This window comes from Engystomops pustulosus, chromosome 7 (genome assembly GCF_040894005.1).
Source record: "Engystomops pustulosus chromosome 7, aEngPut4.maternal, whole genome shotgun sequence".
Classification (NCBI taxonomy): Eukaryota; Metazoa; Chordata; class Amphibia; order Anura; family Leptodactylidae; genus Engystomops; species Engystomops pustulosus.
Window position 1 is genome coordinate 76,078,524 of NC_092417.1, and position 22,198 is coordinate 76,100,721.

Consider the following 22,198-nt stretch of genomic DNA (forward strand, 5'->3'; position numbering starts at 1 on the left):
TCATCCCCTTCTGAACATGTGTTATCCATACTGAATGCCATTTTATTAGACAAGTCTTCTCAAGGGCACCCAGGGTTTACATCTAACTGGGAGACAAAGATGTAGGTTGGGCATGATGCGGAATGGGAGAAAGCCTTTTTGTTAAAGATTTACTAAAAAAAAATATTTTGGAAGATCCGCTCACCATCCTGGTCAAAAAGTCCACATGCTCCAACTCCAAAGGCTCCAGCACGTACAACCTCGGCCACAGGTGCAAGCAAGGCAAAATTCAAGGAAAGAAAATCTTCAGGAAGTCGGTAGATCGGTAAAAAATCCAAACTTTGTTTAATCCATTTAAAAAGTAACTTTGAGCTCAGCATAATGGAAAGAATAAAAATAGGAAAGGATGTTTTTAGTAACTAAAGAGTTAATTTAGTCTCAGTGATCATGTGATCCAGTAGGCAGACTTAAAAGGTAAATTTGCGGGATGTAACGCAGAAGCCATGAATAACGTTTAATATGCGGCTTGTTTGCCTCCAAGACTATTTTAATTATTTCCATTATGCTGTGCTCAAAGCTACTTTTTAAATTGATTAAATACATTTTGGATTTTTTACCGACTTCCTGTGTCCAGCGGCAGATTTTCTTTCCTTAAATAAAGCCTTTTTGTTCTGCCACAGAATGCCCCTGCCCTGTAGTGCTCAGGAAAATAATTCTAAAATACTATTCAGGTGCTCTCTCACGTGTCACAAAATTTATCCAGAGGTGTCGGAAATCTGTTGGAGGTGTAATGCGAAGGTGGGACCCATGTTGTACATTTGATACAGCTGCCAGGGATCCAACCTGTCTGCAAGAGGGTGTTTGATACCTATAACCAGGTTATTGGTAAGACCATACAGGCATGCCACCAAGTGGTGCTGCTCTCTTTGTTGCCAGGCTCCATCTTTTTTATTAAAAAGGGCCTCTTTCATCACTTTTTTTTGCGCCAGCACGAACATGATTCTACAACACTGGATGAGCCCCCACCTACCCACTACTGTGTAGCAGACACAAGAGCTCGGCCTTATACGAAGAATGGAGGAACTGGTAACATACAATTCCCCAGACCCAAGCAAAACAAACCGAGCTTAGGTTCCTTGGGAGGTATACCAATTGACCCCTGCTTTCAGGATCTCTTCTTCTGTGAGCAGAGTCCTGCCGAAATAGACAGTCTATGTGGAAGGAAGATATGGGAGGATACCCTTTCCCACCTTTCCTAATCGCATACACGCCACTCTCGTCTGTACCTTTTGTCTGACTATGGTTTGTTAGTTCCTTGACCATTAGTTTGAATGCCAGGCCCCGCAGCAGTCTCACCAAGGCCATGTTCTACGGAGTACGCTTTGAGCAAATATCAACATGTTGCACTTATGTTCATCTTTTGCATAATGCCGGAGTCCTGTGCACCCACCACTCACATTTAAGAATTCTGTGTTTGTATGTTGGATTCTTTAATTCCTTCAATAAACTTGGATTAAACATTAATAAACGACTACTAGTATGTTGTCAAGCAACGGACCACCTTCCAGATTGTATTTTTATCATGACCCAGTGTGGGGGTCTCATCCAGAAAATCAACTTTGAAGTGAGATGTATATTAGTTATATAAAGTCATGGAGGCGGAGATTTTAACACTGAAGTCAACTCTGTCTTTTCCTCAGAAGGCCCCCTTCACTGTAATTGATGGTCCTGCATCCAGAAACATCACTAACCAGATCTCCTGAAGTCCGATGCACAATGTCAATGTTAATTTGTAATTTTTATTTGAAATACCAAATAACTTGTAACATGAAGACTGGTCTTAAAGCTTGTGTCTGATTTATTTATTTCCCTTTATATGCAGGCAAAGAACATATTAAACTGGACATGTAAAATTTCCCCCCAGACATGAAGCGCTACACCTCCTGGTGCTGTGACTAGTATCAACCAAATCAGCAGCCGAGGGCTTATATGCCATATTCAGAACAAGCTGTACATTCTGACTGTCCAGAACCTAGGGTTTCATTTATCAGAACTGTTTGAGAGCAAAACTGTTCTAGTTGCTGAAGGCAGCCAATCAGAACCCAGCTTTTATTTTATAAACTGCTATGGGAAAATGAAAACTGAGCTGTCATTAATTCCCTGAGCAACTAGAACAGTTTTGCTCTCAGACACGTTTTTAATGAAGCTCCCCCTAGTGAGCAACCACAGTCCCTATTTGCATAACTTATTTTCACAAATATTACAGTAATCAGACAACATATGCCTGGAGCTGTTGTGCAATCTCAGCAGTGCTGACAGTAACTGTCCTAAAGGAGGATAATGCATGGATGCAGCGGACTGCCCTTTGGGGTCTTGGTAGAACGTTTCATAGAATTCAGGTTGAGATACCTGGTGCACTTCTCATAACAGATGTATCCAGCAGATGACCCCCAGGCAGAATCCTCTATACAATTTATTAGACACATTAAACAAATTGGGTCCGGTGTCTGCTGGCTTCTTGGCACTCCTTTGTGGCTCCATCTTCTACAGAAAATGAGGCAAGTCTGAGGTAAATTGTTTATCAGATGTATGCAGAGTGTCCTCAGATGAGCGGGCCATCATCCCTTTCAGCTTTCCCCAAGTCCCATTCTGTGAGCAGCTCTGACGAGACCTCAGTATATAACAAGTCCCAATCCCATTGCACATCATCCTGCAGAGGAGAACAAGGTTACCCAATGTGGTCATCACCCACCAAATCACCCATAGGCTATTTTCAAACAACTGTCGTGGGACACATATATGGTTGCAAGCTTGGCACACGGCAACGGTACGGTGCCACACGCACACCATACACAAAAAAAAGACCATGTTCTATCTTTTTCGGTCTGTATGGCAGTGCAGTGACTATCTCCTATGGAGAGGGGAGTGGTCACCCCTCTTCCTCTGCAGCACGCTCATGTGTGCTTGCCCAGGCTACAGTCTTATGAATGCTGCCTTAGGCCTCATGCACACAAACGTAAGGGGGACTGTGATCCGGCATAATTTGTGGTTAGATCATGTGCTCCATAGACATCTATAGAACTTGGTCATGGTGCAATGAGCATACAGTGGGGCAGATTTACTTACCCGGTCCATTCGCAATCCAGCGGCGCGTTCTCTGTGGTGGATTTGGGTCCGGCCAGGATTCACTAAGGTAGTTCCTCCGACGTCCACCAGGTGGCGCTGCTGCGCTGAAGTTCCCCGGAATGCACTGATCTTCACCAAGCCGGACCAAGTGAAGGTAAGACCGAGTCCCGCGACACTTTTTTTTAAATGCGGCGTTTTTTTTAGAATCCATCGGGTTTTCGTTTGGCCACGCCCCCCGATTTCCATTGCGTGCATGCCGGCGATGTGCCACAATCCGATCGCGTGCGCCAAAATCCCGGGGCAATTCATGGAAAATCGGAGCAAATCGGAAATATTCGGGTAACACGTCAGGAAAACGTGAATCAGGAACTTAGTAAATGACCCCATTGTCTCAACGCACCGTGACCAAGCACGGCAAAATATAGGACATGTCCTATATTTTGCCGTATTACTGCACCCGCTTTTTATGGAGTGGGGAGAGGTGAGGAGCACTCACCCCTCTTCTCTCCTGCACCCAACTGTAGCCCGAAGCTGAGGTTAGCATCCAATTGTGTGCATGAGGCTTTACAATTCCTGGACACTCACCTCTCGCACATCCACCTCTGGAGACAAGACTTTCGTCAGAAGCTTTAAGTCGATGTCTCCATCCTAAAAAGAAGCAAAGCAGAGCTATTTTCAAGGGGGGCAGGAGGATATCCTACACCATAATAGAAAACCGGCATGGGAAGAGCACAGAGGTTTCACCAGCTCCATCATCCCTTTTTGTGCACATGAACAGGGCACATAGACTGCTACCTTCTCAGTCCTTCAGCAATGCCAGGAGGGAGCAAAGGACATTATAAAAATGCCGCCAGGAATATAGCACACAGGTCTCACCAGGGTCTGGAAGGCTGCATGTCTCATTAGGTCATTATCCAGATCTCTGTAAGTCATTACTCGGTTCACCTGAACACTGCAAAACAAAATGGACACATGAGATTCCACAGTTGTTGTATGCAAAAGGGTTAGGGGGGAAAACCCAGCTATTTACCTGGGGGGTGATGCCACCTGAAGAGCCAAATCCTCTTCCTGAACATCTTCCAGATCTGGGATAACAGGTATATCTGGGAGGAAGGTATAACACATAAGAAGGGAACTTCCTGACCAACTTTAAGTCACCTTCAACCACAGTAGAATGTTAAGGAGCTCACATCAGCTCCTATTCTTATAACATGCCCTTATCACTATACCTGAAAGCATCATTCCCCTCTGGTACCCACCATCCTATTCCTGCATCCACTCACCTCCACCTTCATCAGAATCATCTAGACTCCTCTGTCTAAGGCGACTGCTGTTGACACAGAGAAAATATATAATCACACTCTAAGATATTTTCAACATGTATCCTGTACATAACACACATTTCATAGGGAGCATATCCATCACTCTATGTATAATGTAAGGGCATATGATGTACACTCACTCTTCCACATCTTCAGTGCCACGCTTTCCTGATCTGCAGAAGGGAAAGACAAACGTGATAATCAAACTCCTAATTAAATCTAATGCCGCATATCTGGGAGCAGGTGTAGTACATAAACGTCTGAGAAGCCCATGGGCTGTCACTCACTTTGATGTCCCAGACGACTCATCAGCCCATCCACCCTGTCGTAAAGGCTTTGGGGGACCCTGTAAATGAAAATAAAAAGCAGAAATAGGACGAGAATAATTGATCAGGTGATAATAATGCTATCGCTAAACTCCCCCAATTACCAATAGATTACTCTGGATAAGAGTGCATTGAAAGCATTAATTCTCTAATCCCCCCTTACCCTGAATGGTAAGGGGTGGGAAGATGTCATCAGTAATGGATGATACCATTATGCCCCTTCCCCTCTTCTCTGACAGCATCAGGGTCATGTGACGGCTCAGTAACCCGGGACATCCAATTGCTGTCAGTTACCCCTCTGGCAGTAGCGTAACAACAGCCGTAGCAGCCGTAGAAGTTGCTACGGGGCCCGGGCGCCACAGGGGCCCGGGATGAACAGCTGAGGCAAAATGTATAACCTCATCTCAGGCGCCAGACTCGGCCTCTTCATTTGCGGGCACTTAGCCTGCGCAATTTCATTTGGCACCCACGTCCCAGACGGCTCCAACAGCGGCTGCATGACCTGTCCATTTCATCTGTGGCCAGCCCTACTCTTTTTATCCGTTCACCACACTCTGTCTGCGGCCCCCGGCCGACACACTCCGTCGGCACACTCCTTCTGCGGACGCGTTGCCAGCACTCTCTGTCCCGTCTGCCGGGCGCAACACTGCTGGCACCCTCTGTCCGCACACTGTGTGGGCAAACTACTTCCGCGGGCGCTCACATTGCGTCGGCGTCCTTCTGGTCAGCCAGTCAGTCAGTCAGCAAACTCCTTCAGCAGTGTGCTTGGCTGGCTGGCCGGCACACTGCTTCCACGAGCGCCTGGCCGGCACAGTCAGTCAGAGGCCTCCCAGCCAGCACACTCCGTTGGCACACTGCTTCTGCCAGCGCCCAGCCGGCACAGTCATTCAGAGGCCTCCCGGCCGGCACACACCTTCAGTGCACTGCTTCTGCGGACGCCCATCCAGCACAGTCAGACGGCGGCCTCCCAGCCAGCACACTCCTTCGGCGCACTGCTTCTGCGGTCGCCCGCCAGGCACACTCAATCCACGGCCAGCCGGCACACTGCTTCTGTGGGCATACGCCAGCATGATGCGACTGCCACCTACCAGCCCGTAGAAACAGCCACCCGCTGTCATGATTTCACAACCAGTCTCCTAACTGACCCACCCCAATGCACAGAAGCCAGTCTGCTAGACATGTAAGTCCCTATATATGTATGTATAGTTATGTGTGTATGTGCTGTACAGTGTATGATGTGTGTATGTGCTGTATGTATGTGTGTTTTTGCTGTTTGTGTGTGTGCTGCGTGCGTGTGCTGCGTGCGTGTGCTGCGTGCGTGTGCTGCGTGCGCTGTGCGTATATGCAGTATGTGTGTCTATATGCTGTATGTATATGCAGTATGTGTGTCTATATGCTGTATGTATATGCAGTATGTGTGTCTATATGCTGTATGTATATGCAGTAGGTGTGTCTATATGCTGTATGTGTGGTTATAATCCAGTAGAAGAAACTCTTTTGTGACCAGAGCTCAAAAACGAAAAAGACGGTCCATGCAGGTTTCCTCCTTATTTGTGCACCAAACACAAGGGATCACTTTCAGGGATAAGTCACCATTCAGACCAGAAACCGTCAATATTTTCACTCCTGTCCTAGTCTCCTCCACTCAATATGTAGATAAAAATGCGCATATCACAAATGACTCCACGAGGACGCCAATCCTTGCCCATGTGTGGTTATATGCTGTATGTAGACACATGCATATAAATATATATTTACATGTATATGGTGTACATGTGTATCTGCTGTATATACTGTATGTTTGTGTGTATATACTGTATGCATGTGTTTGCTGTATGTATATGCATTATATATATATATATTGTATGTATTTGTATATAGATTCAGTATGTGTGCATACAGCGTTTTTATATCACATGTATGTGTATACACATTGGGCGTATGTATGCAACTTTGATGCACATATACTGTATGTATATACAGTATGAGTTTGTATATACTGTATGTATTAGTGTATAAATGTATATATGAGTACATAAATATGTGCATATAGGTGTATACATATGTATGTGTGTACGAGTATATAAAAGTGAGTGTAGAATGTTATATGTCTTTATTTAAGTGTATAAATGTGTGTTTGTATAAACGTGTGTGTGTATGTATATATGAATAGATTTTTAAGGGGAAGGGGGGCCCCATGAAGAAATTTGCTATGGGGCCCTGCCTCTCCTAGTTACGCCACTACCCTCTGGTGCTGCTTCCCGTGCTCACCTCTCTGGATGATGTGCCCCGTGGAGTGTCACTTTCTTCCTGCTGGATGTCCTGAGATGCTCGGGCACGACGCCCCATCTTTATTCCCTGAAGAGGGTGACACATCAGCAGTTATCAGGGGCAGTGCATGATAAGGTGGGCACCATTGAGGTGTGATGTTACAGCAATGCATGGGAGAAGTGAAGGGCCCCTGAGGTGATAGCAGTAAGACAGGGGCATAGAGTGATGGGGTTGGGGCAGTGAATGGTGGGGTGTGATGTGGGAGAGAAGATTGCAGGGACCACTGAGGGGGTGGGGTGTGATGGAGAGGCTGAAGTTAGTAAGAAGTAAGTGGTGTTATGGGGTGTGACGGGAGGCAGTCGGGGAGATGTCCGTGTGTTACCGTGGATCTTCGTGTATCGCCCAGATCCAGCACATCGTCCATCCTCTCTCCGGTAATTCAAGCTTGTCGGTAACCATAACAACCGGAGCTCAAGACGGAAATAACCAAGCGCACGTAGAAAACGACACGCCCACTTCCGGTGTCTCCTGGAGTCGGTGGGGCAGGAGCGCCCTCTAGTGCGTTACCCGGCTGCTGCTGCCATTATAAGTGCGTGTCCCGTTTGTCTAGATTTCTTTTGGCTCCCTCGACCTAAAATATAAAGAGCAACAGCGACCAGGGAACCTTCCATTCTGGTGGCCGGGGAAGGTATAGGCTCCACAACTGCCCTGTGGACTTGCAGTGCGCACATCAGTGGATAAGCCCTATTACGTACATCTCAATGGGGGTGCATTCACATGTGACGTTTTGGCTGGGTCAGGACACATGCGTTTTCAAATGTTACCATGCGTTTTGCAGCTTTGAAAGAGTTTTCTTCATTGCTGGAAATATAAGCAGCTCTGTAAACATTTTCACACCTTCTTACACTTGCAGCAATGAAGAAAACCGTTTCCAAAGCTGCCAAATGCACAGTAACATTTGAAAATGCATGCAACCGAAGCGCCACATGTGTTATTTTTGGTCCGTTTAAACCATGCGTTTTTAGTCTGTTTAAAAAAAATGTGCTGAAAAACCCTAACTCGGCTTATACTCAAGTCAATGTTCATCTTTCCGACGCCCCCCTGCACGCACTAAGTCAGCAAGCGGCTGACCTCATGGTGTATGTGACGGAACTGAAGCGGACCCATGGCGGGCTGTCGAAAAGGTAATAACAGAGGGTTTTTTTTTTTTCCATTTTTAGGCTGAGTAGGGGGCTGCTCGCTATATACGTGGGAGGGGTGGCGGCACTAGCTATATATTAGGGGGCTGCTGGCTATGTACTTGGCACCAGTGTGCAAAACTGCCCCTCTGACTTTTCTAAGCATTTGTATTACAGTATAATTGTGTGTTATAACTTACTCTTGCATGCTGACAAAATCCTGGGGTAGTCACAGGGGCTGGGCTTTGGTTTGCATGCATTTTAAAAAAACATGTGACCTGTTTGAGCTGCACGTTTGTGCTCCTGTACAGCTTGTCCCTCCCCCACTGATTTCAGGTTGACCAGGCTGTAACCTCTGAGAAGGAGCAGGTGAGGTCCCTGATGACAGGTTCCCTTTAAAGTGAGAATATCAGGTGCGATTTTTATATATATAAATCACTCCAAACGGCAGTTTAACAGTTAATATCTCCGTTTTCCTGAAACTTAGAAACATAAATTTGGATTCGTATAACAGAGGAGACTCTCTCTTCTTTCATATGAAAAAAAGAAGTGAGGTTCTATGTGTCACAGAGGCAAAGATACAGCGCCCTAAAATGTAGCCCCCCCTCCAGATTCTCGGCCCTCAAGCTACAGGGAGAATTTGCTGCACACAGGAGCTGCTGCACCTCACAGATAATGGTAATATTCACTTTATATGTTTTTATTTCACACCATCCTCCATTTGCACCTATGCTATGACGTTCTCACTCATATTCTTATGAAGTGCGTAGAGTTCTTTTATTGTGCGGCTAATACAATAGCATCTAAAAAAGAAGTGACTTTTATTATCTCATTAGCTTGGTCTATGGATATATAGTTATTATTTGGATTACCATTGTGTAAGTGAACATAGATCACACATAGATCTGTGTGATGCCAAGTGCAATTTTCTGCAAATAGTTTGGTGTCCCCTGTGGATTTAATATATTGGTGTGGTGTATGTATGATCTCTTCACATCTTACTGTTTTAGGAAAGTATATTTTCTTCATATAGGTATTCTGGATTTGTACATATTTTGGAGGAAATTTTGATTGTTAATTGCCAAATGCATCACCTGGTTGTCTGTTTTGAAAATTACATAGGTTTTACGGGTGCCTTTACTTTTTAATCTGTTTTATTGATATATTTTTCAGGTTGGGACTGTCTTAAAATTTCTAGCTGAAAAGCAGATATTTAGTTATTTCAGTTTTAGTGATATTATGATGATTTATTCATGTGAACATATCAATATGGGGCAATTGTGAACTCTACACATGTCCATCTATTAAATTTAGGAGATGTGAAGGGAAATATTTTCTGTTTGGAGCACATTTTTGGTTGAATTCCCGCGTGAACATGCTTATCTATCTGCTGTCTATATTTCTATCTTCTATCTGTCTAGTTATGTATCTCCTATAATCTGACCATTTATATATCTTACTTTTTCTCTATCACAATCTATTCAACCTACCAGTAATTTTTTGGAGTGTGGTAGGAAATTGGAGGACCCGGAGGAAACCCCCACACAAACACAGAGAGAACATACAAACTCTTTGCAGATGTTGATGAGCGCTGCAAGGCTGTAGTGCTAACCACTGTGCTACCCATCAATCTCCCTATTATCTATCTCCTATAAAATTCTCTCATATTACAGTTTGTTTTATACTAAAGGGAGCCTCTTGCTGACTGTAACTGGACATAAAATAGTTTTATCTTGGGGCCCCACTTTTAGTGTTGCCCAGGGCCCCACTATGTCTAGAACAGGCCCTGGGCGGCACTGGCTATATATTAGGGGGCTGCAGGGTATATACGTGGGAGGGGTGCCGTCACAAGCTATAGATTAGGGGGCTGCTGGCTATATATACGTTGGAGGGTTGGCGTCAGTGATCAGCTTAACAGTAATTAATTGCAAAGTCAATATTTGCCTAAAAAATTTAAATTTCCGCCAAAACATATTTCAACTTCATTGCAGGCCTGCCTTAAAAGGAGCAGTATCATTGTTTCTCTTCTGTTAACCATGGTTATCTCTAAAGAAACACCGATTTCCACCTCTCACCACAACACCCAAACGGGGGGAATAGCATAGAAGTCATGGAGGGATCACTGAAGATAATACTCTTCTCCCAAAGGTTAATTCATGTGCACCCGCCACATCCAACCTATAGGGTTCATAGAAGGTGTGTGGAGAAGACCAGGTGGCAGCTTGACAGATTTGGTTTACTGACACCTCTCTAAACTCTGCCCGGGAGGATGAGACTGCCATAGTTCAATGTGCTCTAAGCCCTTCTAGTACTGTCAGATTAACAGCTACATACGCTACAACTGATGGCCAACTTGATCTATCTGGAGAAAGCTCTAGCTGAAGCTTTCTTGCCCTTATTTCTTCCTCCAAATAAGATAAACTGTCTCAATTTCTCCATTCTTCAGATCTGGCTAAATAGACCTTTATGGCCCTCTTATGTCCAGTTTCCTATATTCTCTTTCCCTGTCTGTAGACTGATTATTACAGAAAGAAGGGAACCTGATCTCCTGTGGGCGATGGAACTTAGGAGCTATTTTAGGGAGAAAGGCTGGATCTGTTGTAAGGACAAGTCTATCCTCTAGAATCTTTGTAAAGGGTGCCCTATAGGATAGGGCAGAAATCTCCCCCACCCTACGGACTGAGGTGATTGCCACTAAGAAAACTACCTTCACCTTTAACCATTTTAAGGGACAGGATTCCAAAGGCTCAAAGGGCTCCTTGATGAGATAATTTAGGACTAATGTGAGGTCTCAAGGAGGTACTGAGGACCTTAAAAGGGAGAAATTCATGAGGCTGCTTTAATGAATTGAGATGGGAAGCTAAAGGAGACTAAAGCAAAGACTAAGGGCTGAGACCTGGACTTTTAGGGTGGCTGGCTTTAGACCTTTATCTAGCCCTGTCTGTAAGAATCCAGATCTACCTGATCTGGATTACAGAAGCTAAAGAATACCTTCCAGATTCGAAAATAAATTTTAGAGGTAACTGCCTTCCTGCAAAGTTGTAATTACCTTTTTCAATCAGGATCCACCTTTTAAATTCTAAGCCGTCCGATGGAGACTCTTTATCTGCGGATGGAATACTGGACCTTGAGACAGAAGGTCGGGCATCTATGGGAGGATCTGAGCATCTGTTCTCCGAGTATCGAGAGCCAAGCCCTCCAGGGCCAAAAGGGGGCTTTCAGTATGACTCTGGCTTGATCCTGTCTTATCTTCCTCAGGACTCTTGGCTGTTTAAACAGAGCAGGGAAAGCATGGGAGCGATCAAAATTCCACTCTATCGAGAATGTATCCTGGTCCCTCGGGTCCAGAGTGCAGAAATCCCTGACCTGCATGTTCTTCCTGGTGGCAAATAGGTCTACTACTGGTCTCCCCCATAGTCCTGTTATCTTTCGAAATACTTCCTTGTGAAGGCACCATTCTCCCTGACGCAGGGGGTGACAACTTAGGAAGTTTGCCCTCAGTTTTTCTCTTCCTCTTATGTGAACTGCCTAGAGCAAAGTCAAGTTGTTCTCTGCCAGCTGGAATACGTGATATGCCAGGCCCATCAGAGGCCTCTTTCGTGAGTTTCCTTGTTCCATGGCTCTGGTACAGATGCTAAAGTACCTGAGCTCCCCATCCCAGGGCACCTGCGTCCGTTAGAGGAGGACTTCTGAAGGTTCTCCTCTTCTAACCACCACCCCACGGAGTCTTGAGGAAGTAGGATTCCTCAGTCTAGAGGCCTAGTTACTCCGCTGACTTCCCTACCAATAGAAATTCGTCAGGTATGGCACAAAGATTCCATGATGCCTTATTACATAGGCAGCTACCTCTGATATCAACTTCATAAACACCCTTGGGGCTATTGCCACCCCAAAGGGTAGGGCTCTGAGCTGAAGATGCATTACTTCCACCCTCAAGAACTTCTGAAAGGCAGGATTTATAGGAACATGGTAATAGGCATCTGCCAGAGCTATAGCTGCCATGTAAAAGTCCAGTTATAGGAGGTAGACTGTTTATTTTATAGATTCCATCTTTAAGAATTTGTCTATTCTTGGGTATCGTCAGCTTTAGGTTTATGATAGTCCGTAGAGACCCAGCCGACTTCTTTATGGAAAAAAAGGGTTGAGTAGAACCCCGTGCCTTGTTCCTGTAGAAGAACCATTCTGAATATATTCTCTAGAAGAGAATTTACCTCTGTTTCCAGGGCCTGCTGAGCCTGACACCAATGTAATCCTGAAGTGCCGTGCGGAAGAGATACAAAAGGCAACTAGATTTTATCTAGTGAGGACGCAAAAAGAAATTCTCCTTCACGGGGGATATTGAATAGGTGACTCTTAGAAGTGAAGGCCCCTGGCCAGTTATTCAGCCATAATGCCCTCCGGACTGAATTGGATAAAGCAGACTATCTGGCTGCTAACCTAAGCGCATCTACTGATGCGTCTGCCAAAAAGGCTGAAGCCTTCTGTGCCATGGTAACATCCGCAATTAACTGGGATCTTGGAGTGCCCCTTATAATACTTTCCTCTAATTGTGAGAGCCAAATAAGGAGCGACCTAGACATGCAGGTAGCAGCATTATTTGGTTTAAACATTCCTGCTGACACCTCCCAGGAACAACGTAAAAAGCTATCTGCTTAATAATAATAATAAAATCTGCTTTCTTGTTCAGTATCCTCCACCGGAAGAGCTACCATCTTGGAAACTTTTGAGATGGCCATGTCAACCATAGGCGCCTTATCCCAAGACTCTATTTCCTTTTCCGCAAAAGGGTACTTCCTCTTCATGGCTCTGAGGATAAAGATCTTTTTCTCTGGCTTTCCGCATCCTGCATTAATTAAAGAGGAGATAATTTCATTGGTGGGAAAAACACTATTTTTCTGTTCCCCAAGCCTCTGAAACATGACATCTGTCACTGAGTGCTCTTCTTTCTCATCTTCAAACTCGATTTTTGCTCTAACCAGTTTTATTAAATGGTCTGTATTCTCAACTGGAAACCGGGCCTGTCTGACTTATCCTCCTACACTGAGCCCTACGATAGCTCCCCTAACTCTGAGTTAGAGTAGTCTGACGCACTTGAAGTACCCAGAGAATTATGAGATCTGAAAGATCTCTTTGCCCCCTGAACTGAATTACGCACTTATTATTGGATGAAGGATTGCATCTATTCAAACAGAGCAGACTGATCCTGGGCCATCATACAATGAATGCATGCATCACAAGTCGGCTATGAGCTAGGAAGACCATCACCGCAAATTCTACATTCATAATTTTGAGTCTTAGCAGTAGAATTCATACTATGGGGCTTATTTACTAAGTGTCTGCAGCACTTTCGTTGACGCCATATAGCTCCCCACTTCCGGTATCTGCATGGAACCGCACTGTGGAAACCACTTAAGGTTGAAGTTGGGGCTGCTCCTTTAAAGCTCTGGGTTTCCTATCCCTGTGGACGGACCCCTCTTTCTGGTTGGGTACTGTCGTGGTGAGAGGGGGAAAACAATAAAACCAAGCTCATTGTTGTATATTGAGTGCAGAATTGTGAGCTAATGGTTAGTACCAGAACCTCCAGTAAATCCAGCAACTCACACATGACGTCTTTGGTTGGAGGAATTCTCTTTCAGCTTCTTCTTTCTGGAGGATATGGGAGCTTCTACCAGCCAGAAACCAGCTCTGAAGATGTAGCGACACATAAAAAGTTAGGTTCCTCATTTTATCATAATCTACTCCACCTTCTCATGACAATTCTAATAGTGTTCTGTTGTTTGCCTACAGATTAGAGTTATGCCGCTACAGTTGCAATAGTCAATGTGCCTGCACCAGTAGCCAATCGTCATAGTCACACTGCTGCCCTTGGTAGTGCGAGCGCTGCCCCAAGTAGTCACTGTGCTTTAGACAGGCCCAAGTAATCACAGTGATGCCCCCATGTCAATAGCTTCAGCGCAGGCAACGTATAATGTCAGCCTGTGTTAGGTCAGTTCTGGCCATAGGCCTTAGACCCGTTGCAGGCTGACTTCATCACACGATGCCTGTGCCGCAACTACAATTGATAGCGAGCAGCGGAGCGCTGAGCAGACCAGATCAGTCTGAGGGGTTGGCTTCTGGGCGGGTTTTTCTTTTTAAAGACATCCCCCCCCCCCCCCCCGCGCTTCGTCTGGTCCCCCTAGGCCAGTGATGGCGAACCTTTTAGTGACCGAGTGCCCAAACTACAACCAAGACCCAATTATTTATCGCAAAGTGCCAACACAGAAATTTAATTTGTGATTTATACTCGCTTCTCTGTCACATCTTTCATTCATAACAGCATCTGAGAACACCAATAAAGCAGAAAATATAAGAAATTTGGATGATCATTGTAGCTTTGCTCCAGGGTCCCATAAACAGGAAGAATTGTCAGGGCTGCAGCAGGAGCTACAATGATAATCGAGATCTGTCAACACTTTCCCACTCTTCCAGTAGTCCCAGGTAGCACTGTTACCTTAAAATAGCTCTGTGCACAGCAAGTCCTGGGCTCTCTGGGACTGCAGGAAGATACCTGGAGTCCTCTCTGGTGATGGCCAGGGTGCCCACAGAAAGGGCTCTGAGTGCCACCTCTGGCACCAGTGCCATAGGTTCGCCACCACTGCCCTAGGCACATTGCCATAAGTACGGCCCTGCTTGTAGCCCCAGACAACCAAAGGGTTAAGGAACAATAAGGGTGACATAAGTTCACCAAGATTAACATTTCTTTCTCTAAATCCACATGCTGAGAATATTTTCTCAGGATTTTGTCATGTGAATATTTTTAAATCTCACATTCACAGGATCAAAAAGAATAAAGGTGAATTTTTTTTTTCTTTAACCAAAACAAGTCTACCCTAAAACTACATGGAGGAAATTTATCAGAACTTGTTCACAGCTAAAATATACACCAGGCTCTGCGGAGCCCAGCTGCCAGATACATCAGGAGGCCAAGTCAGTGAATCAATTGATTCAACACATGAATAATGAATGAACACACTGGAGAGCAAAATTAGAGAACACTTTCAGAAACCTGCAAGGTATTTGTGTTAATCTGGTGCTAATTTTCTTAATTATCTGACAACCCCTATTTAACTTGCAGCCTAACTTTCCAGTTTTCACTGAATTTGCAAAAATGATGTGCTGTTCCAAAGTGAATGAAAAACTCCTGTTAGCAGGTTGTCCAGGTGAAGACCAAAGGGTGACCCTATCAGCCATAGCAAGAGAAGTTGGCCATCAAAGTCAGTAATTTCTAGAATATTGCCTCTTTGCATCACTAACTCATTCAAGTCTCACAAGAAGGCTGGTCAACCTCGAACGACAAATGGAAGAGAGGACAGGATAATGCGAAGAATCGCCATGGCTAATTGTTTCAACACTGCAGCTGGAATTGCTCTCTAGTCTCTCTAATCAGCCAGAAATTTTCATACAGGTCAATGCCCCCAGTAACACAACAAAACAGTTAAAGCAGTTCCTTGAAACAATGAAATGACCAGTCCAGAGATCTGATCTAAACCCAATAGAAAACCTCTGGAAAATCTTTGGTGATAGAGTTATGGCCACAAACCCACAACCAACACAGAACTGTAGAAGAGACTGAAAGAAGACCAAAAATCCCACCATAGCAGTGTGAGAGGCTAGTGAAGTCCTGTGGCTGCAGATGTGCTGAAATACAAAGGTCTGTACAATTCCTACTGTATGGTGACTGTTGTAACCTTCAGAAAATTTAGTTGATCTACATTCATTACTGTTCTCTATTTATGATCATCTTGTTTTTTGCAAAACCCTGTCCTAGCACTATGTTGTACCCCTTAAAAAAAATACATCTACAGAATTTTGTACAAGAGTAAATAACTATATTAGACTGGAAAGAGCGGTCTATAAAAAAGAGGGGTACTTAAGAAGTTCGATGCTGTTTGGGGTAGTTGGATCTCTACTCCAGGTTTACCATCTGGAGCTCTGCTTAGAGATGCCAAGATCAGCATCTAGAACTCTGGAAAAAACAAGTCTTATACACTAGGATCCTATTAACACTCCCGATGCCCTTCTTGGAACATGTCGATCTGCAGGACAGATCGTTATGAGCCCCACAAGTTGGTATTGGGAATGAATAAAATCCCTGGTATAGGAATCCTGATAAAATATACGCCGCTGCACTGCTTCTCTTGCCTGGGAGGGAAGGGAGGCAGAGGGGGGGGGGGGTTATTGTTGTCTGTATTGTATGTAAAATTGCGCTTTGCAATGTTCACGTTATGTTTGTAATTTTCTGTTATGAAAATGGAAAGTGAAGTTGGTGGTTAATAAAAATTACCTGATTTAAAAAAAAAAATAAATAAATCCATCAAATGTTGGTCAATAGAGTTCATACATTGTTCTCTAATGTTTGATCTCCAATGTATGTTCCTTACTTATTGCTGTACCTGGGTTACCTGCTGCTGTATTCTACTGTGGTGGGTGGGTTGGTGTAGATCAGTGGTTCTCAACCTTTCTAATGCTGTGACCCCGCAATACAGTACCCCATGTTGCGGTGACCCCAAACCATGTACAAGAATGTTGTATTTGCACCCAAAACGTGATAAAATCGAGCCTCCGATGGCTTTAGGTGACCCCTGTGTTTTGGTCGTTCGACCCCTGCCGGGGTCGCGACCCACAGGTTGAGAACCCCTGGTGTAGATCATCCCATACAGTGCAGAAACGACAACACATGAGCTTATGTTCATTTTGGTCTTTAGTAAAAACAGAGTATAAAAAAATAAAACTATGTTCATAGGGATGGGAGTGATCTCTAGGTGGTGGATGTCATGTTGGACAGACCACCCTTCTCTTCTGCACTTTGCTTGTCACCCTGGGAGGAGGGACTGGTGGTCTGGACCTTGCAAATACAATCTGAGTTCCATCAGGAAGGCTTGTAGGCACAATACTTGTGACTGATGTTTGACCACTATGAAGAGAAGACGCGTCTGGCTCCTTGCTGAGAAGATTGTTGGGGGTTTTCTGTCCATCTGATGTCAGTACTCTACAGAAAAATCAGTGACTTATTATAAGAATGTCTTCATTTCTCCCCTCATACCCATGTGCCATACGTACCGGACTGAGCGTGATACGGACAGCTTCCTGGTTACACACGGCTGGTTAGTTGGGGGAGGAGCTGGCTGAAGCATACCATGCTTGATGTCAGCAAACTGAGAAGATTCCAGACAAGGGGACTGAACTGAGTGGCAAATAATCTGTGGACTTGTCTCAAGAATACACAAGCCAAAGAGGATGAACTTACCTTATCTGGATTGTGGCTCCACTCTAATGAATTTGGAGAAGCAACGTTGCTGTTGGAAAGGGGTGCTGCGCTGTCACTGAATAAAGCAAAGGAGAGAATGAGAAGCAAGCTCCGCCATCCAAAAAAAGAGCAGTACATGGTGTTTGCATAGTTTCATATATACATCACTTTCCTTCAGTTTTTATCCTCAAGTCTTTGCATCAGTTTAATCATTAGTAGTGCTGAGTTATGGATAAGAATAATGATATATGTTAATGTATCCTTAAAGGTATATGGCATTTCTTGCTATGCACACAGTACATGACTATACACTATAGCACTATATACACTATTAACTAGTTTCCCTCTTGGTTTCCAGGATAGCGCTTGGTCTTGCTGTGTTTAAGGGTTAACTTAACTATGTGACCATTATGTCACCAATATATATGTTGAGTTGACTGTTACTGACCTTTGTTTATCCTCGGTGTGAATGGCTCTTGTCAGGCGAAGTCCCACTCTGGAGAGAGCAATGCTGCCAATGTTCATGCGTGACAGCTGAGAAGAGAGGGCTGGTCATATAATGTCTGTACAAACTGCAGAAAACAATCAAATGCATATACCTCCAAAAAAAAAAAAAAAAACACACTGAGATGTAAAGTGTCCTCTTGCTTAAATGAAAGCAGATTAAAGAGCCTGTCCACAGGATAGGTGATAACTTGGTGATGGGTAGGACCCCCACAAATCACGAGGGTCAGAAATAGTGTTGCAGGTTAGAAATGGGCGCTGCAGAAGTAGCCAAAGTAGCATGAACAACAACAGCTGCTCAGTTCATTTGGGGGTACCAAATTCTTGTGATTTATGGGTGTCCTGTGGATAGGGAATAAGTTGTGATGACTGGACAAGCCAGGTGTATGCACAACACATTTTAGTTTTAGCACCAGCGCAGCAAGATCTGTGTCTGGGCTTTAATATAAGAGTCTAAATGCCCAGAAGATGCCATAAATGCACTTCTGTCCAATGTCACACACACAACACAGCCAGCGGCTCTCTCAACCACCTCATTCACCCCTTCCTTGGGAATTTTCCTCAGAATATCACACACAACACAGCCAGGGTCTCTCTCAACCCCAACAGCTTCATTCTCCCTCACGAATTCTCTTCAGAGATTTCACACACCCAACGCCTCTCTCAACTCATTCTAGAGAGGGGCATGGTTAGCAGTGTTAGCGTTGGTTGGGGGGTGTGGGGTAACCTGACTGTTCCGCAGCCTTCATAACTGTATCTTTTACTGCTCCACTGCCCACCATTACTAAAGTCTTTTTTTTAGAAGAATGGTGGCTGTAATTCTACGGATAAAGCCATCAGTGAAACCTGTATAAAGACAACTAAGAGGTACTCTGTGGGGAGTGTGTAACACCATATTTATCAACTGAGAATTTTCAAGAGAACGCAAATTTAATCGCAAAACTACACCACATAGGAGGTGGTGTATGTGGGTCCATTGCTACTACAGGTTTTTGCTCAATTTTAAAGTTTTTGCTCAATTTTATGTTTGAGGTATCTGAAAATTTCCTGTCCAAAAACATCGCAAACAGGCAGAAATTGAGCAGATGTTAAACATACATGCAACTGGTGCAGTCTATTCCCACACAGCTCACATCAGAAGGCATGTAACACTGCACATACACCGCACTATAAATCCAACAGTTGGAAACCTGCCAGTCTAACACATAGACATCTGCGCAAAATCCTGCCTTATGATAAATCTCCTGAATAGTGTGAGAGATAATTACTTCCCTGCAGAGCAGCATCTTGTCTGCTCTTACATAACTGTTCTATGTTCTATACCTCTTAGCTATCTCTTATATTACCAATGATTCATTAGAAGAGCATCACATTGGAAAATAGAGGCTGTACCACTTTTGTGTGCTGGGGAACAGTGTAGTAACCCTTCTCACTATATTCTCCATCATTATTACTCATCAATCTCTTGCTATGATATGTTTCCCTCTGTGTGGTAAAGTCCACAAGAAACAGAGTGAGAAGCCTTCTGGTCAAGTACACAAATCCATATAATTTTACCAGGTCTCAAAAAGATCTCATGACCTAAGTGACACGGAATTTTCTGATAGGAAGCAATCGTTAATTAAGGTAATACTAATATAATGAAGGGGGGGGGGGATGAAAGGAGTATTGTATTAATGTTTGTTATCAGCTACTTTCAGGGGTTTACCAGTGATATAGTTTTTTTTCACTGATAGTTTCCTGCTTAAGTGACTATGAGGGTTGTCTCTCTATACACTGTGGCCATCAGTACTCTCTCAAATTTTGGGTTTTTTCTCCTCTCCAAAGGCACACCTGCTGTGTCAGCTGTCTGAGGTGACCAGAGCTGTGGCGACTCGCTTGTCTCTCCGCCAGCCGTTGCAGTGAGGATGTGACTGCTCCGATGTGATAAGGGTCTTCCAGCTCTTTCACTCCCTCTGCAGACCGACATCGTGTCCTCAGGACATGAGGCTGAGCACTAGCTAAATCCAAGGATACAAAATGGCAGATATGAGCAGGAAGACTGTAAAGTGCAGACATGTAATGTGTATGGCTGAGAAGGGAGTACCTGGCCGCGTGGAGCCTGCACGGCTCAGCCTCTGACTGTAGATCTGAGCAGCACTTTGGAAGGAGGAAAATGATCCCAAGGTGCAGGACTGAGAGCGCAGCCCACAAGAGGAGGACTGTGACAATGTAGAAGGAAGGTGCAGGTAGCTGACCGCTGACAGAGGACGTGAAGTGGGACTGGATAACATGACACCAGGTGTTGAACTGGCTTCTGATGAAGCACATATAATGGAAGGATGAGAGTCTGAGGAGACTGAAGATGGCTGCAAGTCTATAAGTAGGAAACAACAATCAGAAAAAGTAGAGGAAGCTGAAGGACCTTCAGAGAGAGGAAATGTCCTAAAACCACTGACCTTCCTGCTTATAGCAGGATTCTGGGATCTGAGGGACAATGGGCTCATCTGGAAAGGACATAAAATCTGATGTCACCAGAGGAACAAAAGCAGAAATATCAACTTCATGCCTAACATTCCCAACCAGTATACAAATATCAACTTCGCTGTCCATCTCCAATGTCAGCTTAATGCAAGTCACTTACCTGCATGTCTACCTCCAGTGTCAGCACTGCGTGAACGGCCCAAAAAAATGCTGGCAGATTTATTCTTGTGGGTGTAAAAGGTCAGGACGTCCTCTAGCTCCCGCTCACTACAACACAGACATATTGGGGTCTACAGCTCTGCTGATCAGAGGGTAATGTGAGCAGAGATTGTAATTTGGAAGCGGACGTCTCTTCTTACCTGGCCTCTGCTAGAAACTTCTGAAAACTCTGTGGATTCACCCCTAACTCCTGATCGTTCAGCTGCCGTGTCTCCTGGTGAAACATTATGTGGACATCTCAGCAGCGCAAAAAAAAAAAAGTTTCCATAGCATCAAATGTTTCCATAGACATGTAATACAAATGATGGAGGTAAATATACAGAAATAGAAAAAGATCTTTGTGATACAAAATAGGGGAACATCTATACATTAGACAGAATGTGAATGACATGATATACATGCACTCGTCATTCTCTGATATACCATATATACTCGAGTATAGACTGACCCGAATATAAGCCGAGGCCCCTAATGTTACCACCAAAAACTGGAAAAACCTATTGACTTGAGTATAAGCCGTGGGTGGAAAATGCATTTGTCACAGCCTCCCCAGTATATAGCAGGCAGCAGACCCCACAGTATATAGCAGCCCCCACAGTATATAGCAGCCAGCGCCTCCCCACCCCCTTATATAGCAGCCAGCAGCCCCTGCTAAAAGTTAAAACTTACCTTCCCGGTGCCCCCCGCAGGTCTTATGTTGTGATGTCAGCCTCCACTGACATCGGAGTGTTAGCCGGCCCACACAATACTATTGCAGCTGACCTCAGAGCCTGTGACATCGCACGGACCTGCCCCCGCTGCTGGTCGGTTTGAATAGAAGATCTGCATGGGGCGCCGGAAAGGTGAGTTTTAACTTTGTTTTGTGCTGAAAAACTCGGCTTATACTCAAGTATATACTGAAATCATGTGTTGGTCAATTATTAGGCTTATAAAGTTTAGTGCAGAAGGAATAATACAATGAGGCTGCTTTTAAGAGGTTGGCCCAAGCTCTTTGGATCCACAGAAGCTTTGTCACGTTTTCACATTTTGGACAATTGTTTGCTTCCAACTTTGTGGGAGCAGTTGGGGAAAGGCAACATGAAGCCCAGCATGATTGTGCCCGAATTCCCAAAGTCCCTACAGATGACCCCAGGTTACAATCAGACCTCTCTGCCCACTGTGACCTCTGGTGAAGCTCTCTGGATATTACTACATTCCCAGACTGCAATGATCAGCTGTATGGTGTCTACAATTAAATCCAGCTTCCAATAAGATGCTACGTGAGATAAAATCCAATTCTTTAATGATCACGGCTAAAAACAGCTCGTATAGCAATGGGAAATACACGTTAATACATTACACAGGGTAGCGGGGAGACCACTTCTTGCCTACGCGTTTCGGAAATAGCTTTCCTTATTCATGGCTACCACCACACTGATTACAATCAGCTTTTATCCCTATCTATTTCATCTTTTTTTTTTTTTATTTTATCTCACGTGGCATCTTATTAGAAGCTGGATTGAATTTTGTTGTGTATGCTATTGT

The 22,198-nt window shown here is 44.4% G+C and overlaps 2 protein-coding genes and 1 long non-coding RNA gene across 5 annotated transcripts in view; 1 reads left to right on the top strand and 2 right to left on the bottom strand.

The window, feature by feature from the left end:
• Nucleotides 1-1,819: 1,819 nt before the first annotated feature.
• On the bottom strand, nucleotides 1,820-7,564 carry IFT43 (intraflagellar transport 43). Of its 2 annotated transcripts, none has more exons than XM_072116822.1 (9): nucleotides 7,407-7,564; nucleotides 7,025-7,111; nucleotides 4,715-4,773; nucleotides 4,568-4,600; nucleotides 4,389-4,432; nucleotides 4,136-4,208; nucleotides 3,982-4,057; nucleotides 3,691-3,753; nucleotides 1,820-2,689 (listed from the first exon to the last, which is right to left on the bottom strand). In XM_072116822.1, exons 1-9 carry the CDS (start codon nucleotides 7,446-7,448, stop codon nucleotides 2,582-2,584), a joined length of 585 nt encoding a protein of 194 aa, XP_071972923.1. In that variant the 5' UTR covers nucleotides 7,449-7,564; the 3' UTR covers nucleotides 1,820-2,581. The 2 variants fall into 2 exon arrangements, with proteins under 2 accessions (XP_071972923.1, XP_071972922.1); XM_072116821.1 differs by having other exon boundaries at nucleotides 4,389-4,435.
• Nucleotides 7,533-20,899, top strand: LOC140070373 (uncharacterized). Its single transcript, XR_011848915.1, has 2 exons — nucleotides 7,533-8,208; nucleotides 19,820-20,899. It is a non-coding gene; the product is annotated as an uncharacterized lncRNA (long non-coding RNA).
• TTLL5 (tubulin tyrosine ligase like 5) overlaps nucleotides 16,925-22,198 on the bottom strand; it is a 32,172-nt gene continuing 26,898 nt past the window's right edge. The window contains exons 22-30 of one of the 2 annotated variants that reach the window (XM_072116815.1): nucleotides 20,815-20,888; nucleotides 20,616-20,722; nucleotides 20,431-20,478; nucleotides 20,079-20,348; nucleotides 19,826-19,992; nucleotides 17,937-18,022; nucleotides 17,489-17,564; nucleotides 17,302-17,396; nucleotides 16,925-17,230 (exon numbers count right to left, since the gene is read on the bottom strand). In XM_072116815.1, the coding sequence (XP_071972916.1) occupies nucleotides 17,014-17,230; nucleotides 17,302-17,396; nucleotides 17,489-17,564; nucleotides 17,937-18,022; nucleotides 19,826-19,992; nucleotides 20,079-20,348; nucleotides 20,431-20,478; nucleotides 20,616-20,722; nucleotides 20,815-20,888 (1,140 nt within the window). In that variant the 3' untranslated portion in view covers nucleotides 16,925-17,013. The remainder of the gene's footprint in view (nucleotides 17,231-17,301; nucleotides 17,397-17,488; nucleotides 17,565-17,936; nucleotides 18,023-19,825; nucleotides 19,993-20,078; nucleotides 20,349-20,430; nucleotides 20,479-20,615; nucleotides 20,723-20,814; nucleotides 20,889-22,198) is intronic. The other variant, XM_072116816.1, reaches the window with a different exon arrangement.

Excerpts from the sequence above, each read along its gene's own strand:
- IFT43 (XM_072116821.1), bottom strand. The coding sequence starts at position 7,448 with ATGGACGATGTGCTGGATCTGGGCGATACACGAAGATCCACG. Across the intron at positions 7,112-7,406 it reads GCGATACACGAAGATCCACG|GGAATAAAGATGGGGCGTCG; the intron begins GTAACACACGGA and ends CACCCTCTTCAG. Across the intron at positions 3,754-3,981 it reads ATGCAGCCTTCCAGACCCTG|GATGGAGACATCGACTTAAA; the intron begins GTGAGACCTGTG and ends GCTTCTTTTTAG.